Genomic DNA, 21,212 nt, shown 5'->3' on the forward strand with positions numbered 1-21,212 from the left:
TTTGGCGTGTGGCTGGGTTTGGCGTGTGGCTGGGTTTGGCGTGTGGCTGGGGTTTGGCGTGTGGCTGGGGTTTGGCGTGTGGCTGGGTTGATGTGTGGCTGGGTTTGGTGTGTGGCTGGGGTTTGGCGTGTGGCTGGGGTTTGGCGTGTGGCTGGGGTTTGGCTGTGGCTGGGTTGGCGTGTGGCTGGGTTTGGCGTGTAGCTGGGGTTTGGCGTGTGGCTGGGGTTTGGCGTGTGGCTGGGTTGATGTGTGGCTGGGTTTGGTGTGTGGCTGGGGTTTGGCTGTGGCTGGGTTGGCGTGTGGCTGGGGTTTGGCGTGTGGTTGGGTTTGGTGTGTGGCTGGGGTTTGGCTGTGGCTGGGTTGATGTGTGGCTGGGTTGGCGTGTGGCTGGGGTTTGGCGTGTGGCTGGGTTTGGCGTGTGGCTGGGTTGATGTGTGGCTGGGTTGGCGTGTGGCTGGGTTTGGCGTGTGGCTGGGGTTTGGCGTGTGGCTGGGGTTTGGCTGTGGCTGGGTTTGGCGTGTGGCTGGGTTTGGCGTGTGGCTGGGTTGGTGTGTGGCTGGGTTGGCGTGTGGCTGGGTTTGGCGTGTGGCTGGGGTTTGGCGTGTGGCTGGGGTTTGGCGTGTGGCTGGGTTGGCGTGTGGCTGGGTTTGGCGTGTGGCTGGGTTTGGCGTGTGGCTGGGTTTGGCGTGTGGCTGGGTTTGGCGTGTGGCTGGGTTTGGCGTGTGGCTGGGTTTGGCGTGTGGCTGGGTTTGGCTGTGGCTGGGTTTGGCGTGTGGCTGGGTTTGGCGTGTGGCTGGGTTGGCGTGTGGCTGGGTTTGGCGTGTGGCTGGGTTGGCGTGTGGCTGGGTTTGGCGTGTGGCTGGGGTTTGGCGTGTGGCTGGGTTTGGCGTGTGGCTGGGTTTGGCGTGTGGCTGGGTTGATGTGTGGCTGGGTTGATGTGTGGCTGGGTTTGGCGTGTGGCTGGGGTTTGGCGTGTGGCTGGGTTTGGCGTGTGGCTGGGTTTGGCGTGTGGCTGGGGTTTGGCGTGTGGCTGGGTTTGGCGTGTGGCTGGGTTGATGTGTGGCTGGGTTGGCGTGTGGCTGGGGTTTGGCGTGTGGCTGGGTTTGGCGTGTGGCTGGGGTTTGGCGTGTGGCTGGGTTTGGCGTGTGGCTGGGTTTGGCGTGTGGCTGGGTTTGGCGTGTGGCTGGGTTTGGCGTGTGGCTGGGTTGGCGTGTGGCTGGGTTTGGCGTGTGGCTGGGGTTTGGCTGTGGCTGGGTTGGCGTGTGGCTGGGTTTGGCGTGTGGCTGGGTTTGGTGTGTGGCTGGGGTTTGGCGTGTGGCTGGGTTGATGTGTGGCTGGGGTTTGGCGTGTGGCTGGGGTTTGGCGTGTGGCTGGGTTTGGCTGTGGCTGGGTTGGCGTGTGGCTGGGTTTGGCGTGTGGCTGGGGTTTGGCGTGTGGCTGGGGTTTGGCGTGTGGCTGGGTTGATGTGTGGCTGGGTTTGGTGTGTGGCTGGGGTTTGGCTGTGGCTGGGTTTGGCGTGTGGCTGGGGTTTGGCGTGTGGCTGGGTTTGGTGTGTGGCTGGGGTTTGGCTGTGGCTGGGTTGGCGTGTGGCTGGGTTGGCGTGTGGCTGGGGTTTGGCGTGTGGCTGGGTTTGGCGTGTGGCTGGGTTGATGTGTGGCTGGGTTGGCGTGTGGCTGGGGTTTGGCGTGTGGCTGGGTTTGGCGTGTGGCTGGGTTGGCGTGTGGCTGGGTTTGGCGTGTGGCTGGGGTTTGGCGTGTAGCTGGGTTTGGCTGTGGCTGGGTTTGGCGTGTGGCTGGGTTTGGCGTGTGGCTGGGTTGGTGTGTGGCTGGTTTGGCGTGTGGCTGGGTTTGGTGTGTGGCTGGGTTTGGCGTGTGGCTGGGTTTGGCGTGTGGCTGGGTTGGCGTGTGGCTGGGTTTGGCGTGTGGCTGGGTTGGCGTGTGGCTGGGTTGGCGTGTGGCTGGGTTGGCGTGTGGCTGGGTTTGGCGTGTGGCTGGGTTTGGCGTGTGGCTGGGTTTGGCATGTGGCTGGGTTTGGCATGTGGCTGGGGTTTGGCTGTGGCTGGGTTTGGCGTGTGGCTGGGTTTGGCGTGTGGCTGGGTTGGCGTGTGGCTGGGTTGATGCGTGGCTGGGTTGGCGTGTGGCTGGGGTTTGGCGTGTGGCTGGGTTGGCGTGTGCTGGGGTTTGGCGTGTGGCTGGGTTGGTGTGTGGCTGGGTTGGTGTGTGACTGGGTTGATGCGTGGCTGGGTTGGCGTGTGGCTGGTTTGGCGTGTGGCTGGGTTGGCGTGTGGCTGGGTTGGTGTGTGGCTGGGTTGGCGTGTGGCTGGGTTGGCGTGTGGCTGGGGTTTGGCGTGTGGCTCGGTTGGTGTGTGACTGGGGTTTGGCGTGTGGCTGGGGTTTGGCTGTGGCTGGGGTTTGGTGTGTGGCTGGGTTGGCGTGTGGCTGGGTTGATGCGTGGCTGGGTTGGCGTGTGGCTGGGTTGGCGTGTGGCTGGGTTGGCGTGTGGCTGGGTTGGTGTGTGGCTGGGTTGGTGTCTGGCTGGGTTGGCGTGTGGCTGGGTTTGGCGTGTGGCTGGGGTTTGGTGTGTGGCTGGGGTTTGGCTGTGGCTGGGTTGGTGTGTGGCTGGGGTTTGGCTGTGGCTGGGTTGGCGTGTGGCTGGGTTGGCGTGTGGCTGGGTTGGCGTGTGGCTGGGGGGTTTGGCGTGTGGCTGGGTTGGCGTGTGGCTGGGTTTGGCATGTAGCTGGGGTTTGGCGTGTGGCTGGGTTGGCGTGTGGCTGGGTTGGCGTGTGGCTGGGTTTGGCGTGTGGCTGGGTTGTACGTGGCTGGGTTGGTACACGGCTGGGTCAGTGTGTTTCTTCGTGAGCGGCTGAGGCCCAGTGCGTGGCTATCAGCTCGTGGCATGTCAGTACGTGCCGATGCGTGGCTGGGGTCTCCGTCCGGCTGCAGATAGGAACACTGAGTATCTCACAGGGACCAGACAACACCCCGCCCAGCCCCAGGGCCTCGGCAAGTTCTCTCCACTCCAAGACTCCGCACCCGCTCCGTGGGCAAGAGCAGCCCACTGCAACCTCTGTCACCCACAGATGGCCAGCCAGTGAGGGGGATGCGTTCAGCAAGCGCTCGGCCGCGCTCAGCAGTGGTCTGGGCGGTAGGGGTGCTGCTTGTGTTCATTAAGCTTTTAAGTGTGGTTACAGTAACAGCAACCACTGTGACTGGTGTAGTCACTATTGCTTTTATGTTTAAGGCCTGGGCCTCCGGGCAGTCCCTGGAGCCATGGGGCAGGTTCCCCCCTGCCCCCCCGGCTGGGCAGGACTGGGGGGGGACATGCAAGCTGAGCTACCACAGGCCCCCCCCCAAGAAGGGCCTGAGTCCCCACTCTAATCTCCTTTAATAATCCATACGCAGGAGATTCAAACGTTCTCCGGCATCTTCTCAATAACACACAGAAAGGCATTGCTTTGCCATTCAGGTCAAGCTTTTACTTTAGCAAATCCACGGATAGCATCCTTTTGTCCTTCCAGGCATTTAGGAGAAATCGTGTCGATGTAATCACGGAGCCCCAAATATTTTAAATCAATCTCAGCGACTGGCCAGCTTAATCAGCTTAGTCGTGTTTGCTAGAAGGTTCTCTCTGTGGATGCTTAGACTTCAGAAGCTGGGAGCCCTGGGGAAGCTTGCATCTTTGTTCAATAATGGGGAAAATATGCTTTGGGTATTGCTGTTGCTTAGTCAGTGACTGAACTGCTTCCTTTCCGGACTGTGGCTTTGGGGGGAAGCGGGTGTGTTAGCGAGGAGCCATTCCCTCCTGCCTCCGCACAGGGCCTGGATTCCGGGCAGGTTGGGTGGGAAAGGAGCCACCCGCCCACCCACCCGCCCTCCCTCCCGCCGTCCCTGTGTTTATCGGCAGCACAGTGCTGCATCGATCTGTTTTGTTTCCCGAGAAGAAGCGCAGACATATCGAACATCGTGGGGTAATGGAGACACCGAGAAGAGGCGGGAGAGTGGAGGCTTTTGGAAGCCCTGGCCCTCTGCTAGCCACTGTCCGCTGGGGAGAGCCTACAGTGACTGGAGCAGAGCACCTGGGGTGCCCTGCTCCCCTGGGGATGACCCCCCCCATGACCCGCTCCCCTGGGATGCCCCTGCCCCGGGGATGGCCCGCTCCCTAGGGGATGACTGTCGGTGCGGTGGCATCCGTCTTGGTGGCATTCTAGGCAGAGACCGTGGCCCACGCTAGGGTGACTAGAGACTCCTTTCCACAAGCCTAGTACCCGTCTTCACCCCGCCGAGCAGATGTTGGATAGCTACACAGCGGTGTAAGGATAGCTTGGTAGTCCCGTGTGCTGCTTGAAGTTGCTAGCCACACACGAAAGTTAGGATGACAGCGGGGTGTATTTGGTGGCCTGTTTGAGTGGGTGCCTTTGTGCAAGGCTTACAGATTGGTCGGACCTCACACACGCACACGCACACTCAGGGGCCAAGTGTTGCCATCTCCAAGTTTCCAGCGGGGCTCTCTGTCACCCTGGTTATGGAGCGGTTAAGGAGCGGATTCTCCGTTGTCATGGTTATGGAACGGGCGGCATTTCCCAATTGCTCTTGGTTTATCAAGCACCATGAGATTATTTTCATCCTTATCATAATCATGAGGCTTTTCAGTCAGTAAATAGTCCAGTGAAGCCACAAGCGACCCATACCTTGATGCTAAAGCTCTCCTGCAGAACCATGTACAGGGACGTGGCGTGGCTGAGGCGAGGTCTGTGTGTACAGGGACGTGGCGTGGTCAGGAGAGGTCTGTGTGTACAGGGATGTGGCGTGGTCAGGCATGGTCTGCGTGTACAGGGACCTGGCATGGTCAGGTGAGGTGTGCGTGTACAGGGACGTGACATGGTCAGGGTACGTGGCGTGGCTGAGGCGAGGTCTGTGTGTACAGGGATGTGGCATGGTCAGGTGAGATCTGCATGTACAGGGACGTGGCTGAGGCAAGGTCTGCATGTACAGGGATGTGGCGTGGTCAGGAGAGGTGTGCGTGTACATGGACATGGCGTGGTCAGGCATGGTCTGCGTGTACAGGGATGTGGCGTGGTCAGACGTGGTCTGCGTGTACAGGGACGTGGTGTGGCTGAGGCGAGGTCTGCGTGTACAGGGACGTGTTGTGGTCAGACGTGGTCTGTGTGTACAGGGACGTGGCGTGGTCAGACATGGTTTGCGTGTACAGGGACATGGTGTGGCTGAGGCGAGGTCTGCGTGTACAGGAATGTGGCGTAGCTGAGGCGAGGTCTGTGTGTATAGGGACGTGGCATGGTCAGGAGAGGTCTGCGTGTACAGGGATGTGGCGTGGTCGAGGTCTGCGTGTACAGGGACGTGGTGTGGCTGAGGCGAGGTCTGCGTGTACAGGGATGTGGCATGGTCAGGTGAGATCTGCGTGTATAGGGACATGGCGTGGTCAGGTAAGGTCTGCATGTACAGGGATATGGCCTGGTCAAGGTCTGCGTGTACAGGGACGTGGCATGGTCAGGTGAGATCTGCGTGTATAGGGACATGGCGTGGTCAGGTAAGGTCTGCATGTACAGGGATATGGCCTGGTCAAGGTCTGCGTGTACAGGGACGTGGCATGGTCAGGTGAGGTCTGTGTGTACAGGGACGTGGCGTGGTCAGGAGAGGTCTGCATGTACAGGGATGTGGCGTGGTCAGGTGAGATCTGTGTGTATAGGGATGAGATCTGCGTGTATAGGGACGTGGCGTGGTCAGGAGAGGTCTGTGTGTACAGGGATGTGGCGGGGTCAGGTGAGATCTGCGTGTATAGGGATGTGGCATGGTCAGGTAAGGTCTGTGTATACAGGGATGTGGCGTGGTCAGGAGAGGTCTGCGTGTACAGGGATATGGCCTGGTCGAGGTCTGCGTGTACAGGGACGTGGCGTGGTCAGGCGTGGTCTGCGTGTACAGGGCCGTGGCGTGGCTGAGGTGAGGCCGGCCCTCTGGAAGCCAGGTGGCTTGGTGTCATTTGAGGGGCAGCTCTGCCCCTTGCATCGAGTTCTCACCTCGGCCCATCTGATGATGCGGGAGACCGGGCCTCCACGGACTCGCAGAGCCATGTGCTGAGCGTGGCGTGGGCCTGGGAGGGCAGGGAGGGCAGGGAGGGCAGGGAGGGCAGGGAGGGCTGACGATGCGCCCCAGAGGGACTTCGGTTAGTTTGCTTAGACTCTGGTCTGGTATGATGACACCCAGGGGCTGAGTTTTAGCCCTGGCTGCTCCAGAGCTTCCCCAGCTCCCCGGAGCCCTGGCTCGCAAGGCCAAGTTGCCCCGTGGAACAAGGTAGCTGCGCCGCGGGGTCCGAGGCCCTGTCATCTGAGCAGGCCACGCTGACACTCGGTCGTGGGGGTGGGGGAGGGACAGTCTATGGCAGTGTGCCCTGCCATAAATAGACCAAAGCCAACCCGGACCATCCCTGGCAGTCTCCTATCAAGTAGCCATGACCTTGAGCTATTAGAGGTCGATGGAGAATGTATGGCCCGCCATCCTTCTGCCAGGGAGAGGGTGATTCAGCGCCTCTTGGGCTGCCTTTCTTCAAACTCGGGACATACATCTGGAGGACGGTACTGGAATTGCTTGTGGAGGGCTGGACCGCCGCAGTGTGGAGTCCTGGACGGGCTCCTCCATTGCCAAATGTTTCTGTAGCAGCTGGGTCAGGGACTTGCTCACTAATGAACCACACACAAGCATCAGCATACATTGACATCTGCCCATCACACATCCACTGACCCAGCCCATACTGAAGGCCCAGCAATACACCGGGACTGGGTAGACTGTGCAGATGTGTGCATGGCTATTGGACCTGGCTCTGTAGTTACCGCTGTTTTCATCTCTGATGTGCAGGGTGGGAAGTGTTCGTTCAGACACGACAATGGCCATCAGAAACTGATGGGAGGCTCAGCAGAGGGCAGAGCGCGGCATCTTTAGCTTCTCTGTCTCCTTCCAGCCTCTCTCCTCCCTCCCCCTCCCTCTCTTCCTTCTCCCACCATGCTTTCTCCATTTTTTGTTACATTTGCATTATTCATCCCGCTTCTTGTGAGGGATTGTCCTTGGGGGGGGGGGGGGTCTGGGGAGGACAGAGCAGCTTCAGAAAACCAGAGCCCCTTTGCTCTAGGAGCTAGGACTAAATATGAGACAGATTCCGGGCTGGTTTCTGTCACTCATCTTTTAACCAATACTGTTCAGTGTCCTGGAAAGGTGACACTGCTCTCCCAGGGTCCTCCTGAGTGATGCCACATGGAGTGGAAAGTTGGACACTCGGGCCTGTTGCTATGTCCCACTACAAGTTCATGATTCCCAGTACAGTCCTACAGCCCTGGATACCCTGCTGGAACTCGTGAGCCAGCGTCTCCCGGGACAGCTGTGCATTCAATGCAACATCAGGACAGCTGTGCATTCAATGCAACGTCAGGACAGATGTCCATTCAATGCAATGTCAGGACAGATGTCCATTCAATGCAGAGTCAGGACAGATGTCCATTCAGTGCAACGTCAGGACAGCTGTGCATTCAATGCAACGTCAGGACAGATGTCCATTCAATGCAGAGTCAGGACAGATGTCCATTCACTGCAATGTCAGGACAGATGTCCATTCAATGCAACCTCAGGACAGATGTCCATTCAATGTAGAGTCAAGGCCCATGTGGGCAGAGGAAAGGACCACCCGAACCTCAGAACTGCCCAAGAAGGAGGAAATATTTTATCCAGTGCTGTGTTCTTTATCCAGTGCCATGTTCTTTTTGCAGGAATAAAAGCCTCTGGCACCCTGTTTATTAAAAGAAACAAAGATCAGTTGTGTGAACACCAAGCCTATAATAGCTGTCACCCAAGCGTACTTCCAACTAGGGCACCGGGGTGGCATTGCCCTTGGAGGAGGCCCAGGCTCTCTGTCGCCAGGCCCGATGAGCTTCAGATCTACGGCTCCTCTGCTGCTCGCCCGCCGGTTTGGGTCACCTCACTCCAGAGCCACCCGGCCCCTCCCGGTTCCCCCTGTCCCTCGACGGGGAGGAGACACGCTAAACTCGCAGATAGCAAGCCAACTGTGTCCCAGGAGGACGTCCCAGAGCCTGCACCGGCCCACGCAGCCTCCCGACTCAGGAGCTGGGACTCCGGTCTCTGCCGAGGGCCCCGCTCAGACCCGGCCCCGCGGACTCAGAGCCGGGCACGGCTCCAACGCTTCGTGACGCGAGGGCCGGAGGAAGCGGAGGCGAAGATGGGGAATGGTGGGCGCAACGTCGAGACGTTTTCAAGAGGTGTATGTCTCCAACGCCGCACAATGAAACACCCGAGACTGTAGAAATGCACGGTGTAGGAAACTGAGCAGCGATCAACCCGTTCATCCCAGGGCTAGTTCTTTGGAGCAGTAAATTGTGTCCTGAATCTCCTTTTCTCCGTGCATCGCCAGCGCACGTTTCCCAAACTCTTTTCACTTCCGTCTTTATCACGCGTCGGCTCTGCCTGCAGTCCTGCGAGGGAGGCGTGACTCGCACACGCTCCCCCTCAGACGGAGGCGAGCTGACCGGGGCGCTTGCGGCCCTCCCTGTTGGCCCATGCCGGGGAGCCCTGGGCCTGGCCTCGCGCGGACGAGCTGCGTCCTCCCACGCCGCCCCGCAGCGTGGCGTGGTGCTCAGTACCCTTCCCGGTCTGTCAGCCGTGGCTCTGGCCTGGCTCTGCCCCCATCTGCACACGTAGGAGATTCGGGACCTCAAGGGCCTCAGGGGCTTGGGGACGCAAGGCTGACACTGGATGCCTCTGCCTCCCAAATACTCAGCACCCCAGAACCCTCACCCCTCCGCCAAACTCAGGTTCCCTTCGCAGCGCCACGTCCCGTCCTCGGATGACCTTTCTTGGACACGGCGCTCGTTCCGTGACCGCCCTCGGGCCTCGCCATGCCGTCTCCGTCCAGGAGACTAGGGGCCCTGCCGGGGACTTTCAGACCGCGTCTGCTGCGCTAGCTCAGGAGCGATCGCCACGGATCCGAAGCCGAGGAGGGAAGCGGAGCATGCCGAGGGCCCTCCCAGAAAAGGGCGAACGGGGTGGAGGCTTGGCACGGGTGGCAGAGCACCTGCCAAGGAGCGCGCGCACCAAGCACTCCGTTGGAGTCCCAGTCTCGGCCAAAACAAAAGAGGAAGGATTAAGGGACTTCCCAGGCTGCCCGACCTGACCTTGCTGGCGCCAGGCCTTAGCTACCTGGGACTAAGAACAGGAAACCGGAAACCGGAAGTGATGTCCCAGGCCGACCCCCAACTGCGGGAGGAGGCCAGGAATTGCCAGGCCTGCAGTACACCGCCCAGGGTTGCTGTGGCTTTGGGCTCTGGTCGAGTTTCCCGGAGCCCTGGCTTCCGGGGGAAGACACTGCCACCTGGCGGCGGCGGCGGTGGCGGTGGGCTCAGGGAGGGGATTTGCGGGGCCGTGCAGTGGTCGGATGATAACGAGCCTTCCACAGTGTGTGATATGCAAATCACACGGCGCTGATTAGAGAGCCGGGCTGCGAGCCTGGCGCCGTAAAAGCTCCATTTGCCTTCTGGCTTGATGTGCGCTGATTTCTTTTTTAACCCCCCATTAAATTCTGCTTTCGGCACCTCGGATAAAATATTTAGTGGCAGGGGAAAGGCGGCAGAGGCAAGCAGGAATAAATAAGTTCTTTCTGTATTTAGAACGAGGCCATTTATTTCCGAGTACAGATCTATCGGGCATGTTATTTGTGTCCTTTGCAATTTTCTGGAACCCAGATTTCTCGGGGTGCTTTGATTACTGCGTACCCCCTCCCACCTCCAAACACCTCTGCGGTGAAGTGGCCAAGCACCGCCAGGCGCAGCTAACATGAGAACCCAAGGAGCCGGGTCCTGCAAGGTGACCCATCGTGACCCGTCTCTTGTCTCATGAAAAGGCGCGGGCCTGCAGCTCTGACATGGGAGGGATTGTCCAAGCGAGGCCTGAGCGGCCCAACGGTGTGCGGTGCAGCAGACGGGCCGATGTCAGGAACCGCGGGGCACAGCCCAGCCAGGCCCCGCATTCGAGGGGAGACATGCCGTTAGGCCCTGAGGTCCTAAAGCCCACTCGGGAGGTGTGGGTCCCCAGCTCCCCGCCAGCGTCCCCCGCCGCTACCCCAGGGGTAGTGAGATGGAAGCCTGTTGAGAGCCAAGCCCCGCCTCGACCCTACCATGCTGCTCGGAAATCCCCACCACAGGTGCCGGCCTGCTCTTCCCACCCTCCTAGAGATTTCTACCTGGGCTGATTTAAGTCCTCGAGTGCTGTGTAATTCCAGCCGCCAGGATTACTTCTTCCCTTTGCTTCGGATCACAATTAGCCAAACGACCTCAGGGGAAAGCAGACCGTGGAATGGTTCCATTCTGAGATTTCCATGCACCACTTTGATTTTTGGGCAAAGGAGAAATCCTGTGACTGTTGATTTTCGCTACAAAAAATAAGCTGAAATTTTCCACCAGCTGTCTCGCAAAACAAAGAGAAGATTCACCGGAGTCACTAGGAAAGCATCTGATCCTACGAAACACCACCAACTTCCAGCGGTGGCTTGGAAATGAGCACGCTACAAAGATGGAAGAAGAGGGGGAACCCCCTCGCACAGTCCAGCCCACACTGACCACGCAGATCTCGAAAGTGCACAGTCCACACTGACCACGCAGATCTCGGTGCACAGTCCACACTGACCACGCAGATCTCGAGGGCACACAGTCCACACTGACCACGCAGACCTCGAGGGCGCACAGTCCACACTGACCACGCAGATCTCGAGGGTGCACAGTCCACACTCACCACGCAGAACTCGGTGCACAGTCCACACTGACCACGCAGATCTCGAGGGTGCACAGTCCACACTCACCACGCAGATCTCGAGGGTGCACAGTCCACACTGACCACGCAGATCTCGAGGGTGCAGAGTCCACACTGACCACGCAGATCTCGAGGGTACACAGTCCACACTGACCACGCAGATCTCGGTGCACAGTCCACACTGACCACGCAGACCTCGAGGGCACACAGTCCACACTGACCACGCAGATCTCGAGGGTGCACAGTCCACACTCACCACGCAGAACTCGGTGCACAGTCCACACTGACCACGCAGATCTCAAGGGTGCACAGTCCACACTCACCACGCAGATCTCGAGGGTGCACAGTCCACACTGACCACGCAGATCTCGGTGCACAGTCCACACTGACCACGCAGATCTCGAGGGCACACAGTCCACACTGACCACGCAGACCTCGAGGGCGCACAGTCCACACTGACCACGCAGATCTCGAGGGTGCACAGTCCACACTCACCACGCAGAACTCGGTGCACAGTCCACACTGACCACGCAGATCTCGAGGGTGCACAGTCCACACTCACCACGCAGATCTCGAGGGTGCACAGTCCACACTGACCACGCAGATCTCGAGGGTGCAGAGTCCACACTGACCACGCAGATCTCGAGGGTGCAGAGTCCACACTGACCACGCAGATCTCGAGGGTGCACAGTCCACACTGACCACGCAGATCTCGAGGGTGCAGAGTCCACACTGACCACGCAGAACTCGGTGCACAGTCCACACTGACCACGCAGATCTCAAGGGCACACAGTCCACACTGACCACGCAGATCTCGAGGGTGCACAGTCCACACTGACCACGCAGATCTCGAGGGTGCACAGTCCACACTGACCACGCAGACCACGAGGGTACACAGTCCACACTGACCACGCAGATCTCGAGGGTGCACAGTCCACACTCACCACGCAGACCTCGAGGGTGCACAGTCCACACTCACCACGCAGATCTCAAGGGCACACAGTCCACACTGACCACGCAGATCTCGAGGGTGCACAGTCCACACTCACCACGCAGATCTCGAGGGTGCACAGTCCACACTGACCACGCAGATCTCGAGGGTACACAGTCCACACTGACCACGCAGATCTCGGTGCACAGTCCACACTGACCACGCAGACCTCGAGGATGCACAGTCCACACTGACCACGCAGACCTCGAGTGTGCACAGTCCACACTGACCACGCAGATCTCGAGGGCGCACAGTCCACACTGACCACGCAGATCTCGAGGGTGCACAGTCCACACTGACCACGCAGATCTCGAGGGTACACAGTTCAGTCCACACTGACCACGCAGATCTCGAGGGCACATAGTCCACACTGACCACGCAGATCTCGAGGGCGCACAGTCCACACTGACCACGCAGATCTTGAGGGTGCACAGTCCACACTGACCACGCAGATCTCGAGGGCGCACAGTCCACACTGACCACGCAGATCTCGAGGGTGCACAGTCCAGTCCACACTGACCACGCAGATCTCGAGGGTGCACAGTCCAGTCCACACTCACCACGCAGATCGCAAGGGTGCACAGTCCACACTGACCACGCAGATCTCGAGGGTGCACAGTCCACACTCACCACGCAGATCTCGAGGGTGCACAGTCCACACTGACCACGCAGATCTCGAGGGTGCACAGTCCACACTGACCACGCAGATCTCGAGGGCGCACAGTCCACACTGACCACGCAGATCTCGAGGGTGCACAGTCCAGTCCACACTGACCACGCAGATCTCAAGGGTGCACAGTCCAGTCCACACTCACCACGCAGATCGCGAGGGCACACAGTCCACACTGACCACGCAGATCTCGAGGGTGCACAGTCCACACTGACCACGCAGACCTCGAGGGTGCACAGTCCACACTGACCACGCAGATCTCGAGGGTGCACAGTCCACACTCACCACGCAGACCTCGAGGGTGCACAGTCCACACTCACCACGCAGATCTCGAGGGCACACAGTCCACACTCACCACGCAGATCTCGAGGGCGCACAGTCCGGCCCCCACACACCGGCAGAGAACCCAGAGGACTTGGTTCCTCTGTGGCGGTGTCCTCCTGATAGCGTTAGGTGCGGCCAGGGCCAGGTGCACACAGTGCCGCAGTCGAAGCCCTCTGCGCCAGTTCGCACGCCTCCCTTTGTCCAGCGGGCCCCCGTGTTGAATTGTTCTTCGATTCACAGGTAAACATCATATGCGTGTGTCGCATAACACACGTTTCTCTGAAAGCTGCGTTCCCTGTGGAACGGTTAAGCCGAGCTAATTACACAAGGCGGCCATGCCCTCACCTGCACTTTGAGGGGCTGCCCCCCAAATCCCCTCTCCTAGCAGCCTCCTGTACACGGCACGCTGTGTCCGTGCTCCCTGCTGTGTCCGTGCTTCCCCCGAGGGATGAGGCTCGGGCCTCTCAGAAGCCGGTTCCCATTCCCGTGCCTCAGCCACGGAGACCTCGGGCTGTGCAGACCCCTTCTCCCTCCTCTCTCCCTCACACGGTGATCCTCCCCCCGCTGCCTCCCAGCTCTCCGGGACCGCAGGTCTTGCGGCTCTTCCCGGCTGTGATGGTTGGCTTGGTTGGGGTGGTGCTGGGGTTTGGGTCTTCCCGGCAGGCTCCTCCACCTGCTCCCCTCGGTCCCTTCGCTTTGCTTGTTTTCAGGGTCTCGCGTGCGCGCGGGCTGAGGCAGGCCTGGACCGCGGTCTTCCCGTTTGCAGGTCTGCGTGGTTGGAGCGGCAGGTGCGTGCCACCACGTGCGGGCTGTTTATTGGTTGAGATAGCATCTCACCGACAGTTTGCCCAGACTGTCCTCAAACAGTAGTTCCCCCTGAAGCCCTGCTGAGTGCCGCCTCCCCCGGCAGCTACAGTTACAGGTGTGAGCCACTGCCCCCGCCTCAGCCCTCCGTGTGAAACAGGAGGCAGCATTCACTGGGTAGGTGTCTACAGGAGAGGGGGCTGGGCCCCCCCTGGCCCTAAGGCACCCTGAGTTCCAGGCCGGAAGCGGCCTGCTCCTGAGTCCGGGCCAGCCCACGGCCCTCCCTGCGGCTCCCGCCACACCAGGGGAAGCCGTCCTGCCTCCCTCCCCATCCGGGAAGGAGCCTGGTGCTGCCTCTCCCTGCGCACGCAGGCCGCGCGGCGGAGACGTGACGAGTCCCCGGGGTGGAGGTGGCCTGCCTCACCCCGAGGGCACACTGCTTCCTCTTGGATTTGCCCTTCGTGCAAGGTAGCACAAGGGAAGAACAGCGCTGCAAATAATGATGCTGACCATCCACAAGGCAAAGGAGCCCTCTCCCCACACCCCCCCCCCCCGACCCAGCGGTCATCAACTAGCAACCACGCCCGATCGGCCCTTCCTCCGCGCGCTGCGGGGGTCCCGGGAGGCGAAGTCTGCGCTGCTGCGCTCCTGGGCCAGGGCACCCGTGCAGGAAGGCGAGCTCTGCGTTGGGTTCCGAGAAGCGTCCGCGCAATGAATGGCGCGGCGTGCGCCTCTCTGCGCCCCGACTCCGTTCGCAGCGCGGCATTTGAACGGCTGCCTCGTTGGACCGGGGAGCCCACGGCAAAGGACCGCGGGCCGGAGACGGCGCCACCGCGACGAGGCTGCGGCGTCAGGACCGTCCGGACCGCTCCCTTCCCCTCAGCGGCTCACACTTCGTGATCGCCTTCATGAGCAACCCACACACAGGAAGAATCCTTCACAAAGCACCAAGGAACAAGGTCCTACGGGGAGACTTAGGGGGAACAAACTGAAGCTACCCTCGTTTTCCAGCGGGCCTTTGTCAGGGCAGAAAACTTGGTCACGTGCTACCATCTTCCTGCGGGTGGAAGTCTCCCCTCTCCGCTCTGTCGTCTGCCCGTCCCCCGGTGCCCCCCCTACACACACACACAGGGGACACTGGTCATCCCGAGCGGGGTGGACTGGCCTGGAATTCTGCTCTAACTTCGCATCTCGTACTCTGCGGCGGTTGGTTCCCCCTGATCCCTAATCCTCTGAACGGGGGAACTGCTCCGCCGGTTGCTGGTGGACTCGAGCGTTCCCACCGGCTCTGGTCCCTCGCCCCACGCACGCAGCGTGACTTCCTTCTAGTCTGAGAACCGTGGGAACCATGCAGGTGGAACTGAGCCAGGACCCTTGCCCTCCCAGCGTGAGGGCAGAGGGCGAGGGCGAGGGTAGAGGTGGCGTGGGCCCCCCCCCCCCGGTCTCGGGGGTCGCTCTGCGCTCAGAGGGGAAGGAGCTCGTTGTTCCCTCTGGGCTTCGCCGCGCCTGCTTTCCAGCACCTCTGCCTTTGCAGCCTGACTCGTTTCTCCTGGGGCTTTTCCTGCCTGGGCCCTGGATTCGGGAGGGCAGCACCTTGCTCGCTCGGGTGGGGCCTGTTTTCCACCAGCCCATCTGCTGGCGGCTGTGACTCACCCAGCCGCGTGAGCCCTGAGGCAGCTTCAGGTGACCCCGAGTCACCCCGCTCCCAACTCGAGGCCACAGAACGGGAAATGACACACCCTGCCCCAGACCCGCCCTGCCGCCTTCTCCTTCTCTCTTACCTCAGCAGGCCTCCGCCTGCTCACAAGCACCCGGAACGCTCCGTAGAGCCGGGGGGGGGGCGGGGGGGCGCTCCCTGAGATCGTGGCACTCCCTGTGGGAAGCAGGGGGGCCACCGACGGGGCCCTGAGGGGAGGCAGCAGGGGCAAGGCAGCAATCGGGGCCCCCCGAGCTCCCGCTGGGATGCCCTGTGGCGAGAGGCCAGGCCGCCACCGCTCCTTAAACCCCAAGGCTCCACTGTCCGGGGCGGAGGACCCTGCCTCACGTGTGACAGGGGGCCCCACAAGCGGGGGGGACCTGCAAGCAGGTCCGCAATCTGTCGTGGATTACACGTCTCGCCAGGTAGTCCTAGCCGATGCGCCTGAATCAGGCCGCGCCGCCGTGGGAACTGACTTCCTCTGGTTCCGTGTGGAAAGCCCTATTGAAATAACAGTCTAACACTGCACGGTAACAGTCCAACCCAAACGTTCTCGTTAGCGGAGAAAGGGCTCCCTCTAAACGGGGGACACACGATCGTGAAGAGAGGAAGCCAAACGAGGGAACTGAAGTGCGGAGACTGCCGGTGTGGGGAGCAAGGGCTCCTTAGACTCCTGGGGCTGGGGTTTGTACAAAATGGAAAGCCGAGCCGAGCCCAGCAGAGCCCAGCGGAGCTGCGGCCCGGCTGAGCTGGTGCCCGGCCTGCTGTCGTTCCAGATCCGCGGAGCAGAGCTCTGTCCGGGCGCCAGGAGGACGGCTTGCAGGTCACGGCCGGCCCCGGCCGCCCAGCCCGCCCTCCCCTTCCCGCTGCCCGCTCACCCTTCTCTCCCTTGTCTCTCCTCAGAGGAGATCCTGAACACCCACATTGCGCACTGGTGGTCTCCGGATGGCACGCGGCTGGCCTACGCCACCATCAACGACTCCCGCGTGCCCGTCATGGAACTCCCGACCTACACGGGCTCCCTCTACCCCTCCGTGAAGCCCTACCACTACCCCAAGGTAGGCCCCGGGGCCGCGGGGCCGCCTCCCGGCGTGGAGACGCGAGCGTCACGCGTGTGCACGAGCAGTGTGGAGAGCAGAGGAGAGACTCGCTCTTCCTCACTACTTGGCATGCAGTCCGCACCTCTGTGCCATTGAATCGGCTGCCAGGTGTCTGTCACTGACTTGAAATGACGCAGTGACTGTTCGCCACCCGTCTAAGTTTCATTAGAACAAACATGAATTCCTGGAGACCCCCCGGAGGGCGGGGGAGGAGGCCCCCCCAGAGGGGAGGCCACTTGCTCACGCCTCTGTCCCTTCCGCCCCGCAGGCCGGCAGTGAAAACCCCAGCATCTCCCTGCACGTCATCGGCCTGAACGGGCCCACTCACGACCTGGAGATGATGCCCCCGGATGACCCCCGCATGAGGTAAGCCCTTCCCTCCGCTGGCTCCAGGCAGAGCCAAGACGCCAGCACCTACCGAGGGCTTCCCCGTCTGGTTTCTTAGCATGAAACCCCCAAGACATAGATCTGCTTCCTAAAAGTGTTCCTTGCTGCTTCACGAGCCTCCTGGGGAACAGAAAACCAGAACGCAAGTCAGCAAGCGCTGCCGGTTCCCTGACCACCCCTGGGGGGTGGGGGGCCCCCCTCGGGACGTGTCTGGCCACCGTGGGTCTCTGTGGGGCCGCAGGGCCTTGGGCAGGGCAGAGGGTGGCGCGCGCGTACGTGCTGGTACAGGAGAGCCCGCGCTCGTGGGCTGGCCTTGCGCAGTGCCGGTCTCTACAGCGGGATTTAGAGGCCGCTGTATCTGGCCATCGCCGGACGTGTCCTCCGGGAGGAGCGTCCGTGCTGTGGGTAGGACGTGTGGCTAGAACTTGTGTTCAGAGTGAGCTCAGTGGCCTGGGCGCCACGTTGGCTTTGCCCCCCCCCCAAGCTGTCTGGAGAGGATCGTGACCCCTCTGGAGCCCGGGTTCATCATCAAATTCTCTCTCTCTCTCGTGGGAATGCTGGCGAGGGCTCGCGGTGTTCCAGGGCCCACCAACCCACCGATGCCCGCCGTTCTACCAATGAGGCCAAGCAGGAAGGCCCCATCGGAGGCACGGCAGACGCTACGTCTGTCCTGGGTCCTCATGGCCTGATCTAGGGAGGCTCTCCCCGTCTTTCCTTGCTCTGGTGACTGGTTCCCCGCCCCCCCCTCCCCACCAGGAAGGCCAAAATCTCCCCTAAAGGCTGAGCCACTTGGCTTCCTGACGGCTGCCTCTGGACTCGAGGCCTCTGGACCCGTGCTGGGACAGCCAGCCCTCGGTGCCCACGGCTCAGGGCAGGGGGCGGGGGACGGGGGGGGAGGGGTGACTTCTCTTTGGCTGATATTTTTTTTCTAGGATAAAATAAAGTTCCCGTCATTCATGCGTTGGCTTCTCTCCTGAGGATCTATAAATCTCACTGTTTCCCTCCCAGCCCCAGCCCTGCCGAGCCTCCTGGGGCCTTGTGCAGCCAATGCGCCGAACTAATATGCAAAGTCACCTGGAAAATCTCAGCCATCTGTTTGAGTTAATTGAAAGTCTCACTTAGTCGATTTGGCAATGCTGTCTCCGCAGGCATGGTTAGCTCCAAGGACAATGGAAAATTAGCTGCTGACAGGCTTGGCGTTGGGGTGCAGGGTTTCTTGGGTCTTCTGCTTGCTCTGATTTCCCAAGCCCAATGCAGTCATGTGCTTTACAAGACACGAGGGGGCGCAATGTGCCATGTGGTAGCCTCTCCTGTTGCTCCACTGTCCCCTGTCCTTGAGCTTTTCTCAAGGGGAACACAGATAGATCAGAAACCAGAAACCACCTAGGAGCAGACACTCAGTATTTACATATCGTCCAACCGAGCACCGAGTGATGAACAGAGTACTGGCTCACAGCGAAGACAGGAAGGCGGATCCTGAGCCCTCCTTACAAACAAGCGGCCACCGGCCTGGGACACTCACGCCACCTAGAGGGCTTGTCCGCACCCAGGAGCCCCTCCTGGCCCGCTCTCGGTGTCTCTGCGTGCTGTTCCCTGTGTCGGGAGTTGATGGTCAGGCGGCCTCTCACAAGGAGCGCGCGATCCCGAGGGCAGTGACAGCGCCTGGCCTTGGCTGTGGAGAACACAGCAGGAACCACATGGGGGCAGAGGACCCCACTGGCGGAGCAAACGCGAAGCCGTCAGAGGACCTCACAGACGCCACCAGAACCCTGGGCAAAATGAGAGGTTGTCTCAGAAAACATCTGTGTTGGGAAGAACCAAGAATGGCAACCCCATGCAGCTCAGCGCCATCTTGGCAGGCCAAGGCCGCAGCAGAGATGCCGGCGGCAGGACGCCGTCTATCCTGTGGGTGGAGAAGAATGAGGACTTCATTGTCCCCCACCTGTCCTGTGGCTCCTGTGTCTCACATACGGGCCCCGCCACCCTGATAAAGCAGACGCTGCTGGGTCTGCTGCTTTCTTGGGGCCCCTGGTGCTGTGGAGCTGGTGTTGGATTGAAATCAAGCAGACGACCAGCACTGTCGTTTAGAGATGTCTTGCTTTGTGCTGATGTGTGTCTTTATGCATGTTTTTTTATGCATGTCTTTACGTACCCTGTTCAGAACCTAGCAGGGAAGCCCACGGGCAGTACAGCACTCCTTCCTGCTCCCTTCATCGGGGGATGAAGGCCGTCTAGTCACCAGTGTCTCAAACGTCCTTAGTGGCCAAAGTGTGGCACCGCAGAATGGCCCTTCTCTATGCTCTAGTTTTCCCCTGAAATGGAGAGCTGTTCCATTTTCAAATTAAAGATGTGCCTTCCCCCCATGATTCCCCCATGCACTATCCTATCTTCATATCACTCTAGCTTGCCTTTGTCTTTATCCTAACAACTGTAAGAAGATGTATGGCCTTCTCTGTTGGGAACTGCCCTTCCCTGGTGTGAACTGACCTTCCTTGTGAGAACTGGCCTTCCCTGGCATGAACTGTTCTTCCTGGCATGAGCTGGCCTTCCCTGGTGTGAGCTGTTCTTCCCTGATGTGAGCTGTTCTTCCCTGGTGTGAACTGGCCTTCCCTGTTGTGAACTTCCCCTCCCTGGTGTGAACTGCCCTTCCCTGTGTGAACTGGCCTTCCCTGGCGTGAGCTGGCAGACATCTCTGGGAGCGATCGTGCTAAGAGGTACAGCTGTGTGATGTTCTCACATAATACTGACATAGGAGGGAGCCTATCTCCATCTCTGCGTTGGGGTAGCCACTTGGGCACCTCTGTGTTCAGGTGAGCTAGCCATCGCGAGCGTCAGACCCTTGACGCCATCCTCGCCAGACTCCCCTGCATTCGCAGTGCTGGATCTGGTCATCCTTATTATTCACCAGGGAGGGATATTCTTGGTGAAACGTGGGGAGCAGAGAAGTGCCAGGCAGAGAATGTGAAGTTTCTGTTCTGCAGACATATTGAATACCGAGCCTTAAAACTAGCCCCTAGCCCCTAGTAGGGCTACCCTAACCCTAACAAAGTTACCACTGGTCAGAGGATCCTGAGCCTTCACCCATTCGAACACCCACTTCAGAAAGCGGGAGTCTGAGTCTGGGCTTTCTGGATAAACATATCCCCATGCCGTCCCTCGCCGTGGCCTGCATGTGAGGGGCTGTGTGTTGTCTAAAGATGTCGTCAGTGAGCAGTAGAAAAAGGTGGGCTGTTTGGCAGGCCTGTGGCTAGAGGGGGCCTTAGGGAAAATAGCACCTACTCTGCCTAGCCCAGCCTCATGAATAAGACACTCATCAGTGGACAAGCTGTCTCAGCCACAAACCAATCCTGACATCCGGTTTTGTCAGCAACACACTGGACCAAGGCTGTGCACCAGGCCGGGAAGCGGGTGATGGCAAGCACAGAGGACAAGTGAAGGCTACAGTTACCTCCCACGGGCCGCAGCAAGCAAACAGCCACGTGGATTTGATGCATCTTCGGGAGAATGATACTCAGCCGAGTGCTCCGAGAGCCGCATGTTTAAGTGTGTCAGGTGTGCACTGAGGCATGAGTGAATGTAATCCACACCTGGCGGCGCTTTGCTCCTGTCCTCCTGGCTCTCAGGTCCTGCGGTTCTGCTGCTTTGGGGGCTTTTCCCCTCTGCTTTCCCCACAGCTCACAGGGGAGAAGGCGACCTCACAAAGTCACCCCTAATGCCTACAGAGTCCCAGCTTCCAAGCCCAAGTCCCCTACGGCAGTGTCCTCCTCTAACCCTTTGTGCTCCCGGGAGCCTCAAGAAACAAACTTTTCCCACTCCCCAGCCATCCAGGGACCCCTATGGTCAGTAGAAATATTCTGAGTTCCTGCTCCACGCCCAATGCTCTGCCCAGATGGGTTGATGGCGGACTGTGATGAGGAAACCACAGAGACAAGTGCCCACCCATCCCCTCTTCCTTTAGTCGCCTGCTCATGTTTCCAGGGGTCAGCCAGTCTCCTATTGCATTCATAAACGTAGGCTCCGTCACCCGCAAGGTGGGGATGGAGGTAGTATAGGAGACCAGCAGGGACAATGGGGTGCTTCAAGTCTTTTCTCTAATGACACCAGGAAATGCTTAATCTGATTGGGATGGAAAGTGGGTAAGCCAAGTATCTGGGGGTCTGAGTGGATGGATGGACAGTGGGTGGGTTGGGGGATGGATGGATGGTGGTTGATTGGTACATGAGTAGGATGGGTGAATGGATGGATGGATATGGACAGAGAAAGGTGGATGGGTAGTGGTGTACATAAATAGGAAGGTTAACAGATAAAGGACAGATGGATGATTGATTGGTAGGGGAAGAATAAATGGATAGACTGATGAACAGATGGGGTTTTTTGTTTGTTTGGGGCTTGAATGCAGGGCTTGAGCAGTAGTTTACTCGAG

The 21,212-nt window shown here is 59.9% G+C and overlaps 1 protein-coding gene across 1 annotated transcript in view; it reads left to right on the forward strand.

Moving 5' to 3' along the window:
* Dpp6 (dipeptidyl peptidase like 6) overlaps positions 1-21,212 on the forward strand; it is a 318,595-nt gene that overhangs the window by 266,427 nt on the left and 30,956 nt on the right. The window contains 2 exon segments of the mRNA XM_048340519.1: positions 16,206-16,360; positions 16,671-16,768. Coding sequence (XP_048196476.1) covers positions 16,206-16,360; positions 16,671-16,768 — 253 coding nt within the window.

The sequence above is a fragment of the Perognathus longimembris genome, chromosome 2 (genome assembly GCF_023159225.1).
Source record: "Perognathus longimembris pacificus isolate PPM17 chromosome 2, ASM2315922v1, whole genome shotgun sequence".
Classification (NCBI taxonomy): Eukaryota; Metazoa; Chordata; class Mammalia; order Rodentia; family Heteromyidae; genus Perognathus; species Perognathus longimembris.